A 24,572-nucleotide genomic window follows, 5' to 3' on the forward strand; every position below is an offset into this window, starting at 1 on the left:
ATGAAAAGTTCCTTGGAGTTGCTGGAGTTGGCGAGGATTGTGTTGTGGATGAAGGTCCTTTTGGTGGTTCTGATGCGTTGATGGTATTCCGTCATAGCGTCCTTGTAGGTGGTGTAGTTTTCGGGTGTCTTGCTGTTTCTCCAGTTCTTCTTCAGGCATCTGCAGGTGCGCCTGGCTTCTTGGAGATCGGTGGTGAACCAGGCGCTTTCCTGGGGCGGTGCTTGTCGGGGTTGCGCAGCAGGGCGAGTTTGTCTGCGCCGTTGGAGATCCAAGTTTGGAATTCCATGGCTGCGAGGTTGGCGTTGGTTGGAGCGGAGGGGGTGCTGTCGTTGAGGGTGGAGTTGAGTTTCTCCTCGGTGACTCTGCTCCAGTTCCTACGCACGGCGCATGGAGCAGGTTCGGGTGGCTTGGGTTTGTTGATGAGGAAGTGTACGCAGTGGTTGTCGGTCCAGGGGGGCTGCATGGTGTGGCTGAAGTGAGCGCTGTTACCTCCATCGAAGATGGGGTCGAGAGTGTAGCCTGCCTTGTGGGTAGGTGTGGTGATGAGTTGTTTCAGTCCGATGTTGGCGAGGTTGTCACGGAGGGCGGCGTAGATGGGGTCGCTGAGGTTGTCGAGGTGGAGGTTCAGCTCTGTGATGAGTATGTAGTCTGTGGCGGCGATGGCGTGGGGTGCGATGAGGTCAGTGACAGTGTCAGGGGCCAGGGGGGGTCTGTAGGCGAGGGTGCTGCAGAGTGTAGAGTTAGGGCTGGTGTGGACCTGAAAGTGCAAGTGCTCGGCGGTGGGGAAGTTTTTCGCTGGAGGTGGTGAGGTGGAGGGAGTTTTTGTGTGTGATGGCGATGCCTCCTTCCGGGTGGTTGGGGCGGTCCTTCCTTTGGATCTTGTACCCATCTGGGGCCGAGGAGGCATTGGTCCAGGTTTCCATGAAGAAGGCGACGTCGGGTGAGAGCGAGTGCAGGAGGCTCCAGATTTCCACGGCGTGCCGGTGCGAATGCATCTTAGGGCGTCGGCGGCTTTGGCGTTGGCGGTGTTGACGATGCCGGTGTAGGCGTCGGCAGTGTTGGCGGCTGGAGCGGTGGTGAAGGTCTAGTGGCAGTGGCAGCAGGAGAACTAGCCGTGGGTCGTGTTTGGCATGAACAGCTGGCAGTTGTTCTTTCTTCCAGGGTTGAGTGCGAGGAGGATAGTTGCGTCGTAGCGCTGGATGGTCGGAGATCCAAGGTTCCTGGTGCTGGCCGCAGTCAAGTCGCGGGCGGGCGCAGGTGGACTTGCCTTTGGCGCGCCCCCCTGTGCGACCGAATTGTTTGGAAACTTTCTACCAAATCTCCTGGAGTTTACGAGCAACAGCAAACAACAGCATTTAATGCATGCACAGGTCAAGGCCTAGAAAAAACACACATCACTCACATCCGAGACACATCACCTTACACTCCTCGAATACTCTCAGGTGATATGATTGCTCAATCTGTCCAAGGAAAGGAAAGAGCTCCTCTGGAACTGCTGAAAGATCTACATTACTCAAGACTTGGCAAGGGAAAAAACGTTTCTAACCTTGAGAGGGGAAATTCACCAACTAACGATAAGATACAGTATACTACATCTTTGCAAATGCAAAATGATCTGCAAGGAAAACCCATCATTGACAAAGAGAACCATACAAACGTGTCCAAAGTCTAAGGGAAATGCAACCTGAATACATGTATAGTGGCAAAGTGTATACTGCACCAAAACAATGACATCTCCAGATCCATATACGAAGCACTATCTAAAGCCATCTCAAAGACTGTCCTCGGTTTCGGAAAGGCCAAACAAAAACATCTTTCCTTAGGTTTTAGACTGTGAGTCATTAAAGCTAGAGCACGCTAAACTCACCATTAAAAACAACAATGCTTTAATGTCACCCAAGGGCAAAACAAGACCAAGAAGGCTGCCATAATAGTTCCATGCCACTTGGATCAAAACTAAGGCGATGAAAGAAATGATACCAGAGCTAATCAGTCGCCATCAATTCATTATCCATTACTCATGATCAAACTGCAAATAGGGTGAGCTCTCTTGCTCGTGGCGTGCCTCAGCAATCCCCATTTCAATGGGTTTAAAGCCAGAACCTCATATGTTTTCTATAGAAGGTTGGCCCTGATGCCCATTCTTCCAATCCATTGAACATTTATTCCTTTTCAATTTCTTTTCCTTCCACCAATTCCATAGCAACAAATTGGAGGCCACTATCTGCATAAATGTGGTGCAGAGGGTCAACCCTCTGATGTCTACAGGTGGTCAAGGGGCGCATGTTCTCGGTTCGGATATCCTTGGGATTTGAGTAAATCAGCATCTATAGCGTAAACATCATGAACAAAAAAAGTAACATTTAATTTTTGCAAAAATTCTGTAGGGTCCATATATTTATAAAAATAAAAAGTCCACAGTTCTGGTAAGACATTTGACAGTCTCTTGCCAATGACTTGCTTTTAATTGTTGTGCAGAACTTTCTTTCTTTGGCCGATGAACTGATGGGGTTACCTTCAGTGCATGTGTGGCTAGCTTATGAACTAGGTACTGAGACACTTTATTATACTTTTCTCAGACTAGTCTGTGTGAACAGAGTGGCGTGAGCTCCATCAAAGTCTGCAAGCAGCAAGTGGGACTGAGGTATATCTTCCTGCTTTGGATAGTCCTTTAAATAAGCATAGTTATGAGGCCCTAACACTCTTAAATCAGAGTCCACATTTGATAACAAATATGTTCTTTCTCTTTCGTTCCTGTTGGACTGAAACTCCTAGCTCAAAGCTATACGAACCCATTTGATTATTAACTTTCAATATACAACACACAGGTGCCTTCTTGAGACTTCACATGTGCCTGTGTTGCAGTCACACCACGCAGCCATACTTATGAATACTTAATTTTCAGATATATGTCATCTCTATACTCGCTCCCATCTTTGCTCTCTTCAGCTCGTAGGTCAACACGGAGAATTAAGCTGTGACACACTGTGTCCATGGAGAAGTTCCCTCAGGTCTCTAAGAACACTCAGCTGGTCAATGCACATCTTACAGTTTATAGCAGCTGTCACCTGGTGTAGGACCGCTGCCATTTGTAGATCTGATGCATGGTGTGGGTGCAGACTGGCTCCTGTATGCAAGCACCAGCCCCCGTTGCTGCCTTATCTGAAGCCCCAGGACCTGCCCTTTTCCTGTCGGCCAACCCCTTAAGTTTTTCCTCCATCACGAAAAAGTCCACTGTGGACTTGAAGAACTCCAGCAGAGCTTCATGGCTCCAGGGGGCGCCTGTCTGCCCAGCTCCCAAAAATCCACAGTGTCCTCCATGCTGCGTCAGGAGAAGGAAGAGATGAGGGTTTGTCTCAAACAGACCAAGGGGTAAAGTGTTGACGGGGTGCCCTCGGATGGGGTCATCATGACTACAGATGCAGAGGACTGGGGTGGCCACCTCATCCACGTCTCGAAGTGGGTCATTTCGTTCCCAGTATGAGTCCCAGGAACTAGTGCTGGCCCCGTTCTGGCAGAACAAGGACTCTTCCAGCTCCTGGAGAGAACTGCTTCTTAGCACCTTCTCCATGTTGATTGCCTCCCCGAGGGCAGTAACATACCTGCAAAGTGGAGAAAAAGTGGTGAGGGGCCATGGCACAACTATACAAGGAGTAAAAAGAGGTCAGAAACTGTGGACCTGATCTAGAGCTCGGTAGATGGGTTACTCCGTCACAACGGTGAGGGATATCCCGTCTGCCGCAATATAAATCGAATAGGATATAATGGGATTTATATTTCTGAAGACGGGAAGTCCATCATTGTGATGGAGTAACCCATCCGCTGAGATCTAAATCAGCCCAATCTAAACAAGATGAAATACTATATAAAACTTAAACAAGTTGAAAGAAGGCCTTGAAAGATTCCAAAAGGACTAGAGAGGCCACAAACCCACGAGCGAGAAGCAAAAAGAGGCCACAATGAAAAGAAAGAAAGGGCAAAGTATGTATGAAAATAAGAGAGGACAAAGAGAAGGAGGTAATAGTTCACAGTGAAGAGAACGGGAGACCACTAGTTCCTTTTACATGAACCGAGCGATAGAGACCAAAAGATACTCTTTTTTTTTTTTTTTTTTTAGCCCTACTTTTATAAGGGAGCTTTCAAAAATTGATATTTTTTATCGCCATTAGACCAAAAGATACTTTGCAAGGAGAAATGGGAGACCACAATAGACTTGAACAACGAGAAAAGAAAGCGGGCCCAACAGGCACATACAGAAAGGAAAGGGAGGTTACAGAATATTTGCACAATGAGAGATTGAGCGAAAGTGGCTGTAGGGTACAAACAACTTTTTCAAGGAAAACAATGAGTGTGAGGAGGAGAAGGCATAGGACACAAAGTATCTTTAGAAGAAGGAGAGACCACCGTTTGGTTGTACAAGCATGATGGTGCAGTGGTATTACTTGAGACTAGAAGAAGCATAGAGAGAGGGGCACTAGGCATGTACGGGGAGTACTCAGTGGTAATTAAAGACTTGTACAAGGAGAACAGAGAGTGTGTACATACAGAGGGGAGTTGTCACAACACACCTAAAGAGAAGGACGTAGGGAAAAAGGCACCAGACAAAAAGGTGGAGGGCGAGAGTGAAGAAAGATGTTAAGGACATGTAAACAAACAGGAGAGGAACTACAAAAGACTTCACAACAGTAGAAAGAGTACAAAACGTGCACAAAGAGCAGAGAGGTGAAAGGTAAACTCAAACTGCATGGTCAAGAGGAAGGGAGATGGGAGGATGGAAGAGGCAATAGCAGGATGGCACAAGGATGAAAGACCGGCCAGATAAGATTCGAGCAAGAGGCAAGACAACAAAGGAAAGAGGCCAGAGAAAGGTACAAGAGTAGCATGGGAAACCACGGGAAGGGTTAGAAGAAGATGATATGGGAACAAATAATGTGAGGAAAAGGTAAAGAGAGGCCATATAAACGTATATAGAAAACGTGGGATACAGGAGAAGTGTATGTGGAGAAGTGATGCCAAACAAACTTGCACAAGGAAAGGAGAACCCACAAAGGAATAGTACAAGGAGAAGGGGGATAGGAAACAAATTACACAAACAACAAACAGACTACAATAGGCTTGTAGACGAGAGGATAGACAATAAAGATGGGTAGAAGACAGAGGAGCTAGTTGGGAAAAGACAGAGAACCAAAAAGACAGCTAGATAGAAAGAGAGGGAGAGATTTACAGTATGTGTACAATGAGATGAGAAATCCCCAATACCGAAATGTAGCAAAGGTAGAGTGCAAAAAAGATGCTAGTAATGATCAAGCATTGTTAAAATATAGGGGCATCCATGCCGCCTTTATGCAGATGATGTCAAATCATTAGATCTTGCGTAAAGACGTCTGTAGCTTAGGATTCCTGAGGACCAGTGTTATTTAAATTCTAAAGACTCATCACTTAACCCTGGAAAGGGAGTATCGCAGGATTAGTGCCCTTTGGATGGCCTGGAATTAGAGGAGGTCAAGGGCGATTACTATTAATAAAAGCTAAACAAGCCTGTTGATGAAAGTGAAGAAAGGAGCAGAACTCTCACATTTCTTCATTCAAAATCCTCCAAAACTAGGGGTGCATCCAGGTTCATTGTAATCCAGAACAAAGGAAACTGTTAGTTAATCCTGTGCTATCCCACGTTTGAGAATAACATTTCATCATTGGCAACCAGATGCACATTTATTCACCTGGAGATATTCATTCATCGCAGGTGTGCTATAATGAGGGCCGGCGCCAAGCTGTAGAAATTACAAAGACCATCACCAGCATCTAGCATCAGTGAATATATGACGTTACGTCACGGTCTTCACACTGCGATACGTTTACAGCGCAGGCATTACAACGCAAGTCCTTACAACGACTTACGCTGGAGGGCGTTGGACTTAGGAATAGCATGATTTACTATTTTAACTCCAGCCTACGTAACAATAGGGAAGGTGTTGGAATAGTAAATCATACTTTTCCGTAGTGTATAGCACCATCCAACGCAAGTCGTAACGTAATGCCTGCGTTGTAAACGTATTGCGGTGTGAAGACTGCGATGTAACGGATGTCTCCCTAGGAAAACCCTCTAAAATCTATGGGACGGTAAAACAAATCATCATAAATATTTACATATTCTCTTATGAGACTATTAAAGTGTATCTGGGATCTAATTACCAGCAATGGAGTCTGGTAGATTTGAGGACGTTGTTGGACCCAATAAGAGCATTTTCCACTCTACTTAAAAAATTGTTGGTAGTAAACTGATGCTGGGAGACATCCGTTACATCGCGGTCTTCACCCCTTTATTGATTTAATTTCCTTTGAGCCTTCATTAGGACAAACAGGTAGTATCAATAATGAGACAAAGACACAACATCCCTGTTGGAGTTGGTCCTCAACAATTTAGTTATCCTCTTTTAATTATCTGTATATGTGCACACTTACCAAGAACTATAAATGTTCTAGGCCAGAGAAATTTATCAACCAACTCTTTATTTTGTCACAATGTGACTTACATTCTGGGAAACAAAAGAAAGAAACAACCTATGGTAGGTAGAGATACCTTTAAAAACCTGTGAATCTCTAATCCAAGCAATAGTCCTGGAACCCAAACTATTGGAATTTAGTGTGCAAAACCTAATCACAGAATGGTGTTCAAAAGGTAGACACACACAAAACGTGTGTATTCATGCTTCGTAATGTCATAGATTATCAAAACTGGAAGACCTTGTTGTGTTTTATCCACAGCCAACTGGTTGCCCCATACAAAGTCAGTATATTTAAAATCCTATCTACTTAAAGTGAAAACCAACATGGGGAATCATCAGGGTATACTCCAGACATGCTTTCTTTCACTTGCCCCCATAACGACGTGGACACAAGCAACATAGAAACATCGATCTCATACGGAATTCAAGTGCAAGTTGGAGTGCAAACACCCCAGAGACCAGAAACCTATTGGCACACCGATGATAGGACGTTTGTTAGTGTACGGGTGAAGTAATGGCCCTTTGCTTGGATCAGCGATTCTGCAGATCAGTGGTAACTTTTGCATAGCATAGGTTTCTAATCTCTGTGGTGTTTTCAATAATGGTTTCGTTCTGTATGAGATCAATGTTTCTATGTTGCTTGTGTCCACAACGCTCTGGGTGAGGGTGATGTCTGGAGCATACCCCGACGGTTCTCTACGCCAGTCCTCATTTTAAGTACATAGGACTTTAAATATATTTTGTATGGTGCATTTAGTTGGCTATCGATAAAACACAATGAGGTCTTCCAGTTTTGAGCAACTATGGCACTACAATGCACGAAAACAGGATTGTGCGTCTACATTTTGAACACCATTCTTTAATAAGGTTTTGCACATAACATTCTGATAATTTGGGTGTCAGTACTACTGGCCTGGACTAGAGGTTCACCTCAGGAAATTATTAGTATCTCTACATACAAAATGGTCAATAGACAATCATATTTTTTGGCTTTAATTTGGTTCCCATAATCTAAATCGCATTGTGATGAGGTAAGGAGGTGGTTGATACATTTCTCTGACCTAGAACATTTATGGTTCTTAGTAAGTACGACACATACAAAGATGATTAACAGAGGACCACTAAGTTGTTGAGTACCAACTTCAACAGAGATATTATGTCTTTGTCTTATTATAGTTGCTACCTATTTGTCCTGATGAAGACCCCGAGGAAATATGATCAATAAAAAGGTCAAAACGCAGACTCTAAAGCATTTGACCACTGTGTACTATACTCCAAATTTGGATCGGTTTTGGACTAAACTTAGTGTGGATAATTCTACCTGATGATCTTACCTTTGTTTGGTATTACTTATTGCCCACTTGTTCTCACTTTTTTCACAATTCATTGTGCCTTTTACTGGAGCACCGTCTTTATGATGATGAAGTTCATGTATTTTACTGTGTTAAATGTTTATGTGCAATCTCATTAAATCAAGTAGCAGAGAATCATTATTGGATTCATGATGAGTTTTGCCTAGGAAGCAAAGGCTAGTTTGGCTTCCTCCAAAGAGACCACTGTTTATTGATAAACCAATAAAGTAAGGCAAAGGGTGCTTCATGGATACCTTGTGTCATGTCTTTGTTTGTAAAATAGTAGCTAGGCATTGCAATGGTTGTGCTAAGGCATGTTATCTGACTAGCTCCTATCACACATTCTTCCCGTCACACCTCGAGATGGGGTGTGTGGTGCTCTCACCAAATCTACTATGAATTGTATTGCAGAGTGTACCGAAAAAAATGGGTAAGCAGATCCCCGACTGAGAAGAAAGGAAGGTATTCTGGGCAGAAGTGCATGAAAGTTTCAGATGTTGTTGTGTCATTTATGCGGTGCCCACTATTGTTATGGCTGTGTAGCACAATATCAATCTAGGCACTCTTTTCTTTATATCTGGGAAGGCCATCAATTGAACATAGGATCAATAGTTTGATAGCACGTGTTTTGTCTCTGGATAGTTGTGTGCTTTCAGTAAATATCCAATAAAAACTATCCTGAATGGGTTTTAAACATCAGAAGAGTAGAGCTCAGTGAGCGCCTTGCACACACAGCCTAAACACCTCTTCCTTCTCAGCCCACCCATGACCTTACCCTGTACTCTCCACATCCCTCCACAAGTTCAAGTTCAAGTTCGTTTTTATTGTTTGATTACTTAAAATCATTACAAAAACATTACAAACCCCCCCCGAGCAAATAAAATATTACAATAAACTAAAACCTTGTTGTTCTGAGTAAGATCCACAGCAACGTCTACATGAGCCCCCTCGCAGACATCGCACGCCAGCACAACCTCAACATCATCTCATACGCCGACGACACCCAGCTGATCCTCTCCCTCACCAACGACCCCGCCACCGCCAGAGCCAACCTTCACGAAGGGATGAAAGAGGTAGCCGAATGGATGAAGAACAGCCGCCTGAAACTGAACTCGGACAAGACGGAAGTCCTCATCCTGGGATCCTCACCCGCCGCTTGGGACGACTCCTGGTGGCCCCCCACCCTAGGCAGCGCACCCAAACCAACAGACCACGCACGCAACCTGGGCTTCATCCTGGACTCCTCCCTCTCCATGACCAGACAAGTCAACGCCGTCTCCTCGTCATGCTTCAACATCCTGCGCATACTACGTAAGATCTTCCGGTGGATCCCCACCGAGACCAGGAAGACGGTCACCCAGGCCCTCGTCACCAGCCGTCTGGACTACGGCAACTCCCTCTACGCCGGAACCACCGCCAAACTCCAGAAGAGACTCCAGCGGATCCAAAACGCCTCAGCACGACTCATCCTGGACATCCCCCGTCGCAGCCACATCTCCGGACACCTGAGAGACCTGCACTGGCTCCCGGTCAACAAGAGAATCACCTTCCGTCTCCTCACCCACGCACACAAAGCCCTACCCAACCAAGGCCCAGGATACCTCAACAGCTGCCTCAACTTCTACGCTCCCAAACGCCAGCTTCGATCGACCAGCCACGCCCTCGCCGCCGTCCCCCGCATCCGAAGAGCCACCACAGGGGGACGGTCCTTCTCCTACCTCGCCGCCAAGACATGGAACTCCCTCCCCACCACCTCCGCCTGACCCAGGACCACCTCGCCTTCAGGAAGCAACTCAAGACCTGGCTGTTCGAGCAGTAGCGGACCCCCCTCCCCCAGCACCTTGAGACCCTCTGGGTGAGTAGCGCGCTATATAAATGCGATGATTGATTGATTGATTGATTGATTGACAGCACATTCAGTAAGATTTAAGTTTAAAAACGCTTACATTAGCAACGCTGCAAGAGTCTGCTGACTAAGTTCATGTATTTAATTCCACGGCATGCCAGTATAATCGAGGTACCCTCCAGCCAGCAAATCACCGCTTGCCTGCTGGAGCGAATGTTCAGCTCATTGAAGATAGATTTCAAATACTGTCTCCTTTGGTCTAGAATGGCTGTACAGGCACATAACAGGTGTATTAAAGTTTCCTTTTTAAAACCACATAGTCTGCAGGACTCTGTTTCAAATGGCGTTTTCCACTGGGGGTATAAGTCCTTTGCCTCATGCACACCCATTCGGTACTTTAAAAAAGTCATTTTTAGCCGTGAGCTAAAATGGGCGGATAAATAAGGTTGTGGCCTCAAGGATCTATAAGAGTTTATAACTGTCCACCTGTGCCGCCGTTTAGAGAGCGCTTGTTTGTCGGCCCACAAGGATTTCTTTTTAGCTGCTCTGTTTACTATTTTGCCAAAGCTTCCTCTGTCCAACCTGTTGGCCCATGCTGCTTGTAGGTCCATCTCGGCCAAGGACTCTCTCAGAAAGCTTCCCCAGGAGTTAGGTGTTTCTAAATCCCCCTGGAGCTTAATTTCATCCCAGCATAAGCTATTTAAGGTGTCCGGGTCAGAAGAGTGGAGCGTGTGGCAAAGTTTAATAAAACAGCTCATTCCTCGGAATTTCTGATGCTGGAGGCCGAATTCCAGTCAGACCTGGGAGGGCGAAGCAGAATTAGGCAAGTCGAAGACTGCTTTGTAGATCTTTGTCTGCAGTGTACTCAGTAGGAACGCTTCTTTGCCGTACCAAGGGGCCAGGTCATAGGACAAGCTGGGTTGTATTTGGGCGGCCATTACTTTAAGCAAGTGAGAGAAGTTTAGGCAGTCCATCTTTTTGCGTAATAATTTGTATGCATAAATTAATGAATGGGCCTTTGCTTTTAGTGCCAGTTTGTGCTCTTTATGGGTTGTACCCTGCCCAATTGTTACGCCCAGGTATTTATACGAACTAACTTCTTCAACAGTTGCCCCCTTAGCCGTCCATTTGAAATTGAGTTTCTTGCGATCCACTAAGCGCACTATTTTTGTTTTCTCTTTGTTTAACTCAAGTTGTTCCTTGTTCAGGTAGGCTACTAAGTTGTTTATCGATCTCTGTAGGCCAATAGGGGTTTGGTTCAACAAAACAATATCATCCGCATATTGTAATATGGCAATTGGCTCATTGACCATTTTCGGGGGGTGTGACTCTGGTTTTTCAATATAAGGTGCAATGTCGGATAAAAACAGATTGAATAGACTGGGGGCTAGAACGCAGCCTTGTTTTATACCGCTTTGCGTCTGGATACTTGCAGTTGTACTCAACCCTTTGCCCAACTTAACTCTTGCCCAGGTATCCGTGTGCAAGGCAATTATGGCGTTGTGCACCACAGCCCCAACCTTATCACACTACATTCAACTCTTTGCAGCATCATTTCTTTCTCAGCACCAACCACTTTCCTCCATTGTTGAGCCCCTTCACAACTCACTGCAGATGAAGGTCACATGACCCTGGGCTCAAGCTGCAGGGTGTGACACCTCTATCGCCTCCCCTTCCCCCCACTCCCCTCTACAGTAGAGGATCAAAGTGTCAATCGCCTAAAGTAGTTTGTCTCTATTTCTGCACCAGAAATGGGGTTCGGAGGTGTGTACTCACCTGCTCAGTGTGAACTTTTGATACAGGAGCAGGGCTTTCTCCCAGATCCAGGGGCAGCCATCTTCGAACCACTCCTGTGGGCAGAGGAGAGGGGAGATGCAGGCCGCAGCCGTCACGTAGCTGGAAGAGCCGCACTCCCCGAGGTAGGAGAAGAGGAGGCCGGCGCCGGTGCTCTCTGCCACCGCGAAGAGCCGCGAGGCCTGGTGCCGGTGGCGGATGTACTGAACGGCTTCTCGAAGGTCACAGGGGTCACCGTAGGGCTGCAGCTTGGCCGTGTTCAGAGGGCAATCATTGTGGCAGCGCCGATTAAAGATGACAGGGTGGTACCCGCGGGTTAGAGCCAGCTGGCACAGCTGGAAAAGAAAGTGCGCAGATTATTAATTTAGATCCCAAAATTCAGAGACTCAGAGAGGGGCGTTAGAGACAATAATAATGAACCCTGAGCTCAAGTGGAAGGATGCGGCTGGAACCCCGAGCTCAGAAAGAGGGAGTATGAACCATGGGGCTTATTTACAAGCCCCTTGAGTCACCCTTACGTCACTTTTCCTATGTTAAAAATGACGCAAAAGTAGCGCAAAGGGCTTGTAAATCTACCTCCATGTACTTAGGGGCCAAGTGAGCGGATGCTGACCCCCAGTCCAGGGTCTGGGAATCCAGCACTCAGTGGGAGCGAACCTCAAGCTGATTGGGAAGGAGAGCAAGCAATGTAGGGGGGTTGGAGTGTGTCTTGATCCTTACAGAGATGGAATGTGCATCCCTTTGTCAGTGGGAGGGAGTGCGACTCCTACAGTCAGTGGTGAGGAGAGTGAATCACATCACGTGGATGGAGAGTGAATCTGGCACTCCGCTGCAGAGAGTGATTCCTCCACCCATGCTGCAGGAGAGTGACCCATGAGCTCAGAGGGAGAGGGTTGCAATCCAGCACCCAGAGGCACGGAACATGCAGAAGGCCAATATGCGACCCATACAGAATATATATGGAAGGAAGGGCCTTATATATCATTAGCATTATTTAAATTCACACAATCGGGACCCTCAAGCACGTGTAGGTGGAGCCTCTCATGCTGGGATGGTAGAGGTTAATTTAAGTAATCTGCATGGGTTCAGCCAATCAGAAACCTTAGTCCCAGTCCAAAAACAGAATCCTCATCAAGTAATAAATTTCAGGCATCTTTCATAAAACACCTCACCCCAGTGGTCACCCAAGTGGGTACTGACCAACAATTCAGCCCAGTATACCCAACTGAACCAGCAACCAAATCCCACCCATTTATTGTGGAACCAATAACCAAAATATTACAACTGGTACAAATACAGTGAAACAAATGCGTATGACAAATTCTGACTAGACGATCTTATTTTACAAAGCATATTGCTAATGCGTGTTCACATATTGCTGGAGAAAGTAATCAGAAAACAAAGGATAAAACCTTAAGTTGGGAATTAATGTACATGTAACTCTGTCGTGCTGACATCTAGTGGACCTGAGCTGTGTGTGTGTGAGTGAATGCATTTGTAGTTGTTTTTTCAATGCCTTTCATGAAATATTAGTGATAACTAAGTGGTCAGAGTGGTTTGACTTTATTCCTCTTCTATGAGCAGAGATCTGGCTAGGTGCCTGCAATTTGCTTTGATTTCTGCGAGGACTCTTGGACGTCAACTTGTATGTATCTATTCGGACTATCTGATGGTTTTGTGAACGTGATTGTGTCACATGTGACATGAGAGTAAAATGCATGTGTGTATTTGTCTGTACTTATAAAGCATGGACTAGTCCCAGGAAAATGAAAATAATGTCAGTAAAGGTAGTTTTATAGTTGTATAGAAATGTAAATCCAGCAGAAACCATAGGGAAGTAATTGTGCAGTTTATTAATGTTCTCGAAGAGCAATAAACTTTGTAATTCGGAAATATGGAGGTTAAGGAGAGATTAAGAGGTTTTCATAATAAGGTGTTTGGTTAGGAGCTGGCCCTGTTCAGTAAGCGCTTGAAAAGGGACAAAGATGATGTCAGCCTCACCTGTGTGGGTCGGAAATTCCAACATTTTAGATGCATTACTGGGTTGTGGTGTGTTTGTTTCCCCCCCTGTACCTTGGGACTGATTCCCTGAGGTTTCCTTTGCTTCTTAGATTCAGTTTACCGCCTGAGGTCCTACTTCTTTAGGCTAGGGGTGTGGGTAAGTTAAAATGCATGGCGCTGTGAGTCAGGCATGCTGTCTTGAAGGGGCATCTTGCTTCCTAAGGTAACCCATTAAGTGAGCGGAATAGATGGGTAAAATGGCTGCATTTGTGCTTGTTAGTGGTTAAGAGGAAAGCCACGTGTAGAACTCTTTTTATGATCCTGTTAGTTATTTGGAGAGGTTGATTAGAAGGCCATTTCCATAGTCTATGAGGGAAAAAAGGGAATGGGCTCCTGTTTTAATGTGGTCTTTGCTGATGAAAGGCTGACATTGTCTGCGATGTCTTAGTTGGCAAGAGACAGATTTGGGCTAAATGTAGGACATGTGAATCCAGGCAGAGTTTTTTTAAATCAAGAATAAATGCCATAGCTCTGGCAGAATCAACTGTCTTGACATTTAAGCCGTTGTTTTGGAGGACATTAAGCCATGTGCCCGTGGGCTTCTATTCATTGCTTGGTGACTAGCCGCACCAAATGGGGTCTGGCGATACTAATAACGGCAAATGACCCAATTGCTGTGGCTTGCATAGTGAATGTGTTCAGGGCTTAAAGGTATTTTTCTTTATATAAGAGCTATGGTCATATGGAGTTAGACACGTCTTGCGAACTACATTGCCCACCAGTACTAAACCAGATATATCATTCTAAGGTTCTCCACTAGTGAGCTCATGTACTGCCCTGAATGTGGCAGAATGAAGTGGTAGATCTTGGAGGAATAACCCAGGCCACCCTACATGGGGCTGTATGTTTTGGTATTACCTCTATTATTGATTGTATGTTTTTATCTTATTCGGGGACTCCACAATTAAATACTTTAATTCTAGAGCTTCTAATCAACTTTTATTCACGCCTGTGTTTATTTGTATGTTAGCCCAGACAGTTCCTCAGCCCGAGGGTCATCACATAATGCATAAAGAGTATGTTATAAAGTCAGCTGCCAGAGTTGGACCACTCTAATTGTTTGTTTGCAGCCTATAATGATCTGATTCTAATTAAAATGACCCATGTGAGGCGTTGAAACTGCTCTTCACGCAATCCATAAGCCTCTTTAAAAATTAAACAATGCGGTCAGTAGAGTGCGCCCCAGGGGGCAGCCACGGAGTAAATCCCCCAGAGACATTCCAGCAAAGATGTCCTCTTTCACACAAAAAAGGAATGATCATATCGGCCAGACGCCAAAGCCCCGTCATGGTCAGTGGAAACAAGGTTTAGCTGTTGCAGGACCTTGCCTGGACAACATTGGTCAAAAGAAAGGAATTTCCACCGCGGGTGGACGTCTTGACTGAAGAAAACATCATATTTTGATGAATGGTTCCACGCATAGTACACTTTAATAAACCAGTGTCCTTTTCATGTTACATCAGTGAGTGGTGGTTTGAAAGTTGCACATGGGCAGGGGATGTTGGGCGAGCTGCCTGGATTCGGTCAGGAAACAGAAAAGGGTCTGTCTGAAGTGGCAAAGGCAGAGAAAATAACTGCGAGCAGAGGATGGCTGTAACTTTCAAGCTTGAGCATTGGTGGTGCGTAGGACACATGCACATTGTAATTTGGACGATAGTGACAAAGTTCAAGGACGAAGATTAATTTTTTATTGTCAGTGACAACATGGGGCTTTAGGGCGCCGAGGGGTCTGCAGTTTCTCTACGATGGGCGCCTACGGTGGGAGACTGTGGATCTCACACCCTGGAAGGGGGAAAAGTCCTTAGAATACTTAACAAAGCTAAAGTTGTAGACTTGTTTTTGTTTATTTTCTTCTTTTTGTATTGAAGAATAACCCCCTTGCAGATTCTTCTGACTGTCCAGATAGTCTTAGATATTCAGATACTTTACCAACTTTCGTGGTTCACACCACATAAAACATACAAGACACAGACTGACAGCCTTGCAATTTTTATGAATGTTATGGTTGAGTTCACAACTTAATAGTTCTAGATTTTAATTCACTATTTCGACACTATTATGTTTCCTCTTTTTTCTACACTAGCTTTGGTCTCTTTTATAACTGGCATCTGAAATTTACAGGTCTTTTTTTCTTTACTGAAGTGGTTGTTTTCACACTCTTTGACAATCACAACATTACACTTTGGTCTCATTGTGGTCTAGCACCTGTAGCTGTGGTCGTGTTTATATACTTTGCTGATCCTGATTGATCACGTAATGTCTCCCACAATACTACAATTCTAGCGAAAGCATGTGGGCGGCCCTTGTGCACCTCTCTTATTGGAAAATATATCTATAATGATCTACGTATTAATTGAACTTAAAGCCTTGAAAATGTTGTCAAAGACTAAACACATGTCAGCTGTCTTCCAATGTACAAAATGGAATCCATACTGGGTCACTAAACTCTCACCAATAAAATTGGACCGGCTTCCTAAGCAGACCTTCAAAACAATTTGTAGGGCTCTGGGTGTATTTATGCAATTATGGTTATGTGAAGAAGGTTTCTTTTTCAAGTATATTGTACACTATTATGTAGGCATAATGTTTAGCTTGTAGATTACACTCAACGTTAAAACTGTCCTTACATGCCATGTGTTTGTCTTAGGGAGGTGCGGAACATCCTTATACCACTGCTACCAATTTTCTCTGTTAAAAAAAGGAGGCTTTCTCCTTCTCAGTCCCGAGAAGGAACCTGCCTGGCTTGGCTAGGTGGTGCTGGTCGGTTGCAACTCACATAGCCAGGTGACTGGCCTTTTACTGTGCCCTTGTGGGTGAGGTCTTCAGGTCATTATCCCTGCACTTTCCCATAATGTGAACCTTACTTACTCCCTAAAGTGTGTAGTGAGAATACCATAATAAATGGCTCAGATCAGTAAGTATGCTTGAGTGGGGTATTGTAACCCCAAGCATGTGAGCCAGATCTGTGAGACTGATTCCTTCCACGTTAGCCACTTTGAATATCCTATACCCCAAATAAGCATGGCTTAAGTGTGGAATTTGAATCCCATTCGTACTCAAACAGGGTAATTGAATTTTGTCCGATGAAGCCCCACAAATCATCCTTCTCTCCTGGCTGGCTGGCTGGCTCTGAATTGATAAGAACTAAAACAAAAAAAGCCCTGCATTATCTAGAGTAGCACTGAAGTAACCTGGAGAGCAGTGGTTATGTTTTAAAAGAATAAGTGCCAGGACCCAAAGTTTTGCTCAGTATCCCACAGCCAGCGCTATCGAAGGTTGGGGTGCCAAATACCAAGGCTGTGTAGTAACTTCTTCCTCTGCACTATCCATTAGGCTCTTGACATCCAAGTCACCCCTGGGGTTCCAGAAATTCTTGGCAGTGATTGGGCAGAACCTAAGGTTCAGACTCCCACCCTTCCTCTCCGTCCGACCCACAGAGATCAACTGCGGAGTAGCCCAAGGATCCTCGCTCAGCCCCACGCTCTTTAACATCTACATGGCCCCCCTCGCCACCATCGTTAGACAGCATGGGCTCAGCATAGTATCCTATGCCGATGACACCCAGCTCATCCTCTCCCTCACGAAGAACCCCGAAAACATCAGACTCAGCTTTTAGGAAGAAATGAAAGTCGTTGCAGCCTGGATGAACAACAGCTGCCTTAAGCTCAACTCGGGGAAGACAGAGGTCCTCATCCTTGGACCCTCCTCCACCGCCTAGGATAACACCTGGTGTCATCTGCCCTTAGAAACCCACCCACCCCAACAGACCATGCCCAAAACCTCGGCATTATTCTAGACTCCTCCCTCACCATGACCTGTCAGATTAACGCCGTCGCCTCCACCTGCTTCAACTCCCTCCGCATCCTCCGCAAGACCTTCAAGTGGATCCCCCCAAATGCAGAAAGACCGTCACCCACGCACTCATAGCTAGCAGACTGGACTACGGTAATGCCCTCTACGCTGGAATCAACAAGTCCCTGCTACACAAGCTCCAAACCATGCAGAAGACCGCAGCCAGACTCGTCCTCGGAACCCCACGACATGAGCACATGACCCAACACCTACGAGACCTCCACTGGCACCCCATTGAGAAGACAGTAACCTTCAAGCTACTCACCCATACCTACAAGTCCCTCCACAACATCGGATCCAAATACCTCAACGAAAGAGTCTCCTTCCACGTACCCAAAAGGAACCTCCGCCGACTTTGCCCTGGCAAAGACCCCACACATCCACAGAACCAGAGCAGGTGGAAGAACCTTCTCTTACATCGCAGCAAAGACCTGGAACGAGCTCCCAGTCAACATCAGACGCTCCCCCAGTCTGCACACCTTCAGGAAGAGCCTCAAGACCTGGCTCTTCAACTGATCTGGAACTGCACACCCCGTTACCCCACACCCCCAGCACCTTGAGACCCTCACGGATGCATAGAGCGCTTTGAAAACCCCTGCTTGATTGATTGATTGATACATGGTGTAAACTGAGTCCAGTATCCAAACTCTGAGGACAAGGACCAGTCCAGAGGCACCAGAACAAATTAGTTTTAATCTATTTGTCGGTGACAAACCCCAGGAGAGTATCCAGGGCACCAATGAAATAAAACAATTCAGACTGCAGAAGCCCATGATCATCAAAGAAACACTTGTATTTCAGTGTATTTGAATAATACATGTGGCCCAAAACAGTAAATTAGCAAAAAAAACTGCCTTGAGCTTCCTTGAAAATGTCTATAAGACTTTAAGAAACTATTGTGCTTAACCTGTCCAGTGTGTCAGGATACATTGTAGTCCTCCATGGAATGACTGTCTGTTAACAAATGAGGGATTTCCCAAATACGCCTCCATGGACTGCTTGACTGCAAACAAATGATGGATTCTCCAAGGTTGCCAAGCCACACAAATTCGTATATAGCTTCCCAGAGACTGAGAAAAAATCCTCCCACCTAGTAACACAGGCTTCTTTACAGTATAGGCAGTGGCTACTATTTTGTTTAGGTCACACTATTCTATGTACAACCGATTTAGGGTTCATCTATATAATGCAACTATAACTTTCCTGAAGACAACGGGCCTTATTTAGCCCTTTGCGAGCTGGACTCCGTCCCACCAGGGCAGTGGAGGCATGTACTATTCTGTCTTGGCAGGTTATAGCCCGCTATACTTAGAGATCTCCACCTGCCTGATAAACATCTTTACCTTTAGAGAAGCTCGCTGATGACACTAAGGCTTTTCTAAGCGGGTGCCATGTCTGCCTGCCCAACAAGGTGTTTTGTTTTTCTAAAACAAATTCTCGAAGTGGGATATTGTTTTTGAAAAAAAATTAACCTGTTACACTAGAAACATCTCCCAGCCTGAGGAGGTCATTTATTAGGGCAGGCCTCCCAGTGCGCATGCACTGATCTGCAAGGCATGATGTATTCAATACATGGGCTTCAAGCCGGTCCATCGCTTGGCATTGGTTGTTCCTGGTGCCTTTATAAATTCCTTACTTTTGAATGGTAAATCATACCCATTTGGTCTTTAGTTCTCTCTCATAGCAACTGGCCCTATTCAGGGCTCGTTATGCTTCTGTCCATTTCAGTTTGTTTCATGCACTATTTTTCCTATTGTCTGCCTCGTGTTCTGGAAATGTTGCAAATGCGGGCAGCTGCCCAGAGTTACCGCTTTCCACTCCCACCCAATGTTTCTTCGTGTTTTCTCCCCTTCACACCTTAGCTTTCACATATGATCTACTGAGTTTCCGGGTCACTGAAGAGCGAGTTGAGCAGTCAGAAAGTTAGAATGTTAGAAATTTGACTTTACTCGTTAGCGTCACCCAATCCTTTGTTTTTAGCATTAATTATGTTTCACTCGCGCTGAGCTTCGTTGCTCCATTTCTGTAAACAGGGCTGTAAATCTTGTTCTTTATCTGGTCACAAATGTGGCAGCTGTGTCTTTCTTCCCAGTTGTAAATCCCCTTTCTAAGTCCTCTAGGCAGTGCTGCAGCTGTATCTCTATTCCTAGTGGCCAATCCTCACCCTCAGTCCTGTAGCCAGTGCTGGTCCACGTGGTAAATCCTCATTCTTAGTCCTCTAGGCAGTGCCGTAGCTGCTTCTCTGGTCCCAGTGGCAATTCTTCATTCTTAGTCCTTTACCCAGTGATACTAGCTGCTTCTCTGGTCCCGTCAGTAATTACTCATTCTAAGTCCTCTAGGCAATGCTGCAGCTGTGTTTCTGGTCACAGTGATAATTCCTCATTCTTAGTCCTCTAGGCAGTGCTGCAGCTGCTTCTCTGGTTCCAGTGGTAATTCCTCATCCTTAGTACTCCAGGCAGTGCTGCAGCTGCTTCTCTGATCCCGCTGGTAATTCCTCATTCTAAGTCCTCTAGGCAGTGCTGCAGCTGCTTCTCTGATCCCGTTGGTAATTCCTCATACTAAGTCGTCTAGGCAATGCTGCTACCTGCTTCTCTGATCCCGACAGCAATTCCTCATTCTAAGTCCTCTAGGCAATGCTGCAGCTGTGTTTCTGGTCACAGTGGTAATTCATCATTCTACGTCCTCTAGACAGCGTTGCAGCTGCTTCTCTGGTTCCAGCGGTAATTCTTCATTCTTTGTCCTCTAGGCAGTGCTGGTAGCTGCCTTTCTGACCCCAATGGTAATTCCTCATTCTTAGTCCTCTAGGCAGTGCTGCTAGCTGCTACTCTGGTCCCGACGGCAATTCCTCATTCTAAATCCTGGGGCAGTGCTGAAGCTGTGTCTATGTTCACAGTGGTAATTTCTCATCCCAAGCATCTAGAAAGTGCTGCAGCTGCTTATCTGGTCACAGTGGCAATTCCTCATTCTTAGTCCTCGAGACAGAGCTGCTAGCTGCTACTCTGGTCCCAGTGTAATTCCACTTTCTAAGTCCTCTATGCAGTGCTGCTAGCTGCTATTTGGGATCCGTCAGTAATTCCACATTCTAAGTCCTATAGGCAGTGCTGTAGCTTTGTTTCTGATCCCAGTGGTAATTCTTCAGTCTCAGTCCTCTAGGCAGTGCTGCTAGCTTCTTCTCTGGTCCTGTCGGTAATTTCTCATTCTAAGTCCTCTAGGCAGTGTTGCTAGCTGCTTCTGTGGTACCAGTGGCAATTCCTCATTTTAAGTCCTCTACACAGTGCTGCTAGCTGCTACTCTGGTCTTGTCGGTAATTCTTCATTTTAAATCTTCTGAACAGTGCTGCTAGCTACTACTCTGGTTCCGTCTGTAATTCCTCCTTCTAAGTCTTTAAGACAGTGCTGCTAGCTGCTACTCTGGTACTGTCAGACATTGCCACATTTTAAGACCTCTAGGCAGTGTTCCATCTATGTCTCTGTTCCCGGTGGTAATTCCTCATTCTTAGTCCTCTAAGGAAGAGCTGCTAGCGGCTTTTCTGGTCCTGTCAGTAATTCCTAATTCTAGGTCCTCTAGACAGTCCTGCTAGCTGCTTCTCTGGTCCTGTCGGTAATTCCTCATTCTAAATCCGCTACACAGTGCCGCTAGCTGGTCCTCTGTCTCATCAGTAATTCCTCATCCTACATCTTCTAGACAGTGCTGCAGCTGCTTCTCTGGTCCCAGTGGTAATTCTTCATTCTAAGCCCTCTAGGCGGTGCTGCAGCTGTGTCTCTGCTCATACATCTACTAAACTCCAAACCAAAACACACAGATAAAAGACATTGTCATTTACAACGCCAATAGTTCTTACTCTGCCAAATGCGAGACCTATTGCACTACAAATATTTGTTTGCTTTCCTGTTTGGAACTTGCAGGCTCCACCTAGTGGTTCAAAACAGGAAAAAAGGACAGAGGAACGTCCTCCATAGAGCCAGTGGTTTCGATGGGTGTCATCGGCATTCATTTTTGGGGACTGGCACCTATTTTTCCTAATCTGACATTATATTTTTTTCAAATTAAGCACTGAGTAGGAACCCGCAAAAGCGAGACAAAAGGGCAGGGCGTGTCTTGTGGTTAATTAAATAGGCATTTGGTGTATTCAGCACTAGCAGCCTTGGTATTCGGCTTAATGCAGTGATCCAACACTTCTGAAACTCAGTGCTGCACCGTATTTACAACAATACGGTGCAGCCCTGCGTTTCCCCCTGCGCTGGCGCTAATTTCAGCTGTCTAACGCCAATGCAGGCACCCTTGCACCAAAGTGCAATGCCTGCATTGGGGAAATGATTGTTTATGTGTTCTTAGATGGCGTTTTGTAACTTCTAGGTGTGCTGCTTTGTGCAGTACAGATAGGAGTTGCAACTCGTCATTTTAAAAATGATTGTTTATGGGCAGAAAGGGACACCTTCCTGCACATAAACAAGCATGCATGGCGGTTTGCTGTTGCAGGTGTGCTGCTCAATGCAGCACACATAGAAACAGCAACAACTAGGAGAAATAAAGCATTAAGAAATAAAGCATTTCTCCTCGTCGCCATGTTAAGACCAGGTTTTTTGTCTTAATTTTGGCACTGCCGCCCACTTACACCACTCTTGTCAATAAGGGGCAGCGATATGTATAGCGTGAAAGGGTGCCTTATTTACAAGGTGGAGTTAACACTGCCTTGCAAATAAGGCAAAGGCCTTATTGCCACAGGAACGTCTTTAAAAGTGATCTTCCTGTGGAGGTAGGGCTTGTAAATATGCCGCTTAGAATGATGGACTGATGTGAGCTGAGCCTTGGGTCAAAGGTTTCCACCAGCAGAGAATCTGCTGGAAGAAACATAACAGTTCCCCCAAAGCACAGGACTTTGGTAGACGCCTAATAAGGGCCTTGGGTTCTTGACATTTTCTTGCAGTTACTGCTGTTGTAAAATAATATACAAAAGACACACAATTGATGGATGGAATGCAGAACAAATCAAAACATCCACCCCCAGTCAAGAGATCTGGGTTAAATCCATCATTCTTTTGCTCACCATGCCACCCCAGTTTAGACCTGGCCATATGCAAATCAGTCTTGACCTTGTGCCTCATGGGAACAGTCGAGCCCCCTCTTCTGCCAGGATAGCTTGATTCCAGTGGCACAGTGAGCCCAGGAACGGAAACAATTTCGGGGTTTCACCCCCACAGTGAACCCAGGACCCACAGAATGCAGATCAAATGAGAACTTTCACCCTCAGTTAGGAGAGCTGGGTTAAATCCATCATTCTTTTGCTCACCATGGCACCCCAGTTTAGACTTGTCCATATGCAAATCAGTCTTGACCCTGTGCCTCATGGGAACAGTCCAGCCCAAACTGCCAAGCCAGGTCCTCCCTGGACCAGAAACAAGCACCCTAGAACCAGTTTTGGGATTTCACCACTATTCAGCCAGGATAGCTTGATTCCAGTAGCACAGTGAGCCCAGGACCCACGTCTGGGCATACCTGGCGCACTTAGGGCGAGAAAGCAAAAGACACACAATTTATGGATGGAATGCAGAACAAATCAAAACATCCACCCCCAGTCAAGAGATCTGGGTTAAAGCCATCATTCTTTTGCTCACCCTGCCACCCCAGTTTAGACCTGGCCATGTGCAAATCAGTCTGACCCTGTGCCTCATGGGAACAGTCCAGCCCAACTGCCAAGCCAGGTCCTCCCTGGACAGGAAACAAGCATCCTAGGACCGGTTTCGGGGTTTCACCCCTCTTCAGCCAGGATAGCTTGATTTGCATTTGTCACCCCGAGTGGACTGTTGCTTTTGCAGTTGTAAAATAATATTACAGAAGCCGTGAGATGAAAATCTCCTCCGTTACCACTGCACTGTTGCCTGCTAGCTAGCAGGATGAGGCCGCTGTGTGCATCTGTCGGCTCCGCGCTGAATTCTACTGTCTGTGCTGCTCTTATCTGTAGACCCGCGTGAATGTTGGTTTGAAAGGATTCCTCGTTTTTGTCTTACTCGATGTAAAGTGTTCTGTCCTTGGCATCGACGTACTCCATGTTATAAAAACCTTCAAAAATAAATAAAAAGCCTAGGCGCTAGGTACCAGCGGCGCAGGAACTGGGGGTGCGGAAGGCGCTGTGCAGAGGGGTTTAGAAGAACAAGGCACATTAAAGGGATATTCAAATATTTTTCTCCCGACAGCATTTGGTGTTATTTCAAAGACGTGCTGTCAAATACCCCCATGCCTTCAGTGAGGTGAATAGCCCCGTTCTGTTCACACACCACTGCCGGGTACTCTGTGCTAGCCAGTCTCCTTTATACCAAAGGAAGCAGTGACGCACGGGAACCCACAACAAGTGACACACATACCAGCATCACCCAGGCCCCACTGACCACAAACTCACCTCCGTGAAGTTCCGGGTCACCTTCCCGAAGGAGTTTGGGATGCAAAGCAGAACTGGGGTGCTGGAGTTGGAGGATGACCGGCGCCTCCGCGCGCCGAGGCCCACCGCCCAGTCCAGGGCCACCAGCCCCTCGTCTCTGAGCTGCAGGTGCTCCCTAACGAAGTGAACTCTGTTGCTTGGGGGGCCCAGGAGGGACACCGCGGACTGCAGGGAAGGCAGGGCCCACCAGGGCCAGCCGCTCCAGCTGGGGCCCCGGAAGCTGGGGCAGTGCACGAGCAGGTAGCTGGCCAAGGCGGAAGGCGTGCACCTGAGCACTGGCTCTGCGGAGGGGCCCTGGCCAGGCGCGCCGACCCCGGTCTGGATGAGGCCCGTGAGAGGCAGGACATCGGTCAGGAGCAGCAGGAACAGGATGGCAAACAGGAGCAACAGGGCAGTCACCACAGTCCACGACCAGAGCAGGCGGCTGATGACGAAGAGCACAGCGATGGCAAGGACGGCGGCGACGCAGCCGGGCTTTGGAACTGGGGTCCCAGACATGGCCCTGGGAGCCAGAGCGAGGAGGGAGCGTGAGAACGCACGGCGTACACTGTGAGGAGAGGGCACTGGAGGATAGGGGTGTGAGCTGCGCAGAATGCAGAGACAGGAAGACAGAGAGGAAAGGGTGGTTTGTGCGCTAAGCACTGAATAAACTCCACGCAGAGGAGCAGAGAGAGTCAGTGAGAAAGAAAGAGAGAGCAGGCGAAAGACGCAGAAAGGGGGGGCCC

At 46.4% G+C, this 24,572-nt stretch overlaps 1 protein-coding gene across 1 annotated transcript; it reads right to left on the minus strand.

The window, feature by feature from the left end:
* Positions 1-1,696: 1,696 nt before the first annotated feature.
* On the minus strand, positions 1,697-24,572 carry LOC146858248 (protein ABHD15-like). The gene is made up of 3 exons (XM_085649068.1): positions 23,809-24,572; positions 11,481-11,833; positions 1,697-3,602 (listed from the first exon to the last, which is right to left on the minus strand). Exons 1-3 carry the CDS (start codon positions 24,343-24,345, stop codon positions 3,065-3,067), a joined length of 1,428 nt encoding a protein of 475 aa, XP_085505194.1. The 5' UTR covers positions 24,346-24,572; the 3' UTR covers positions 1,697-3,064.

Source organism: Triturus cristatus, chromosome 3_2 (genome assembly GCF_964204655.1).
Source record: "Triturus cristatus chromosome 3_2, aTriCri1.1, whole genome shotgun sequence".
In the NCBI taxonomy this organism is placed as follows: Eukaryota; Metazoa; Chordata; class Amphibia; order Caudata; family Salamandridae; genus Triturus; species Triturus cristatus.

Coding starts and splice junctions, on each gene's coding strand:
- LOC146858248 (XM_085649068.1), bottom strand. CDS start 24,345: ATGTCTGGGACCCCAGTTCCAAAGCCCGGCTGCGTCGCCGCCGTCCTT. Junction 11,834..23,808: donor TGACCCGGAACTTCACGGAG/GTGAGTTTGTGG, acceptor TTTCTTTTCCAG/CTGTGCCAGCTGGCTCTAAC. Junction 3,603..11,480: donor CAAAAGTTCACACTGAGCAG/GTGAGTACACAC, acceptor TCCACTTTGCAG/GTATGTTACTGCCCTCGGGG.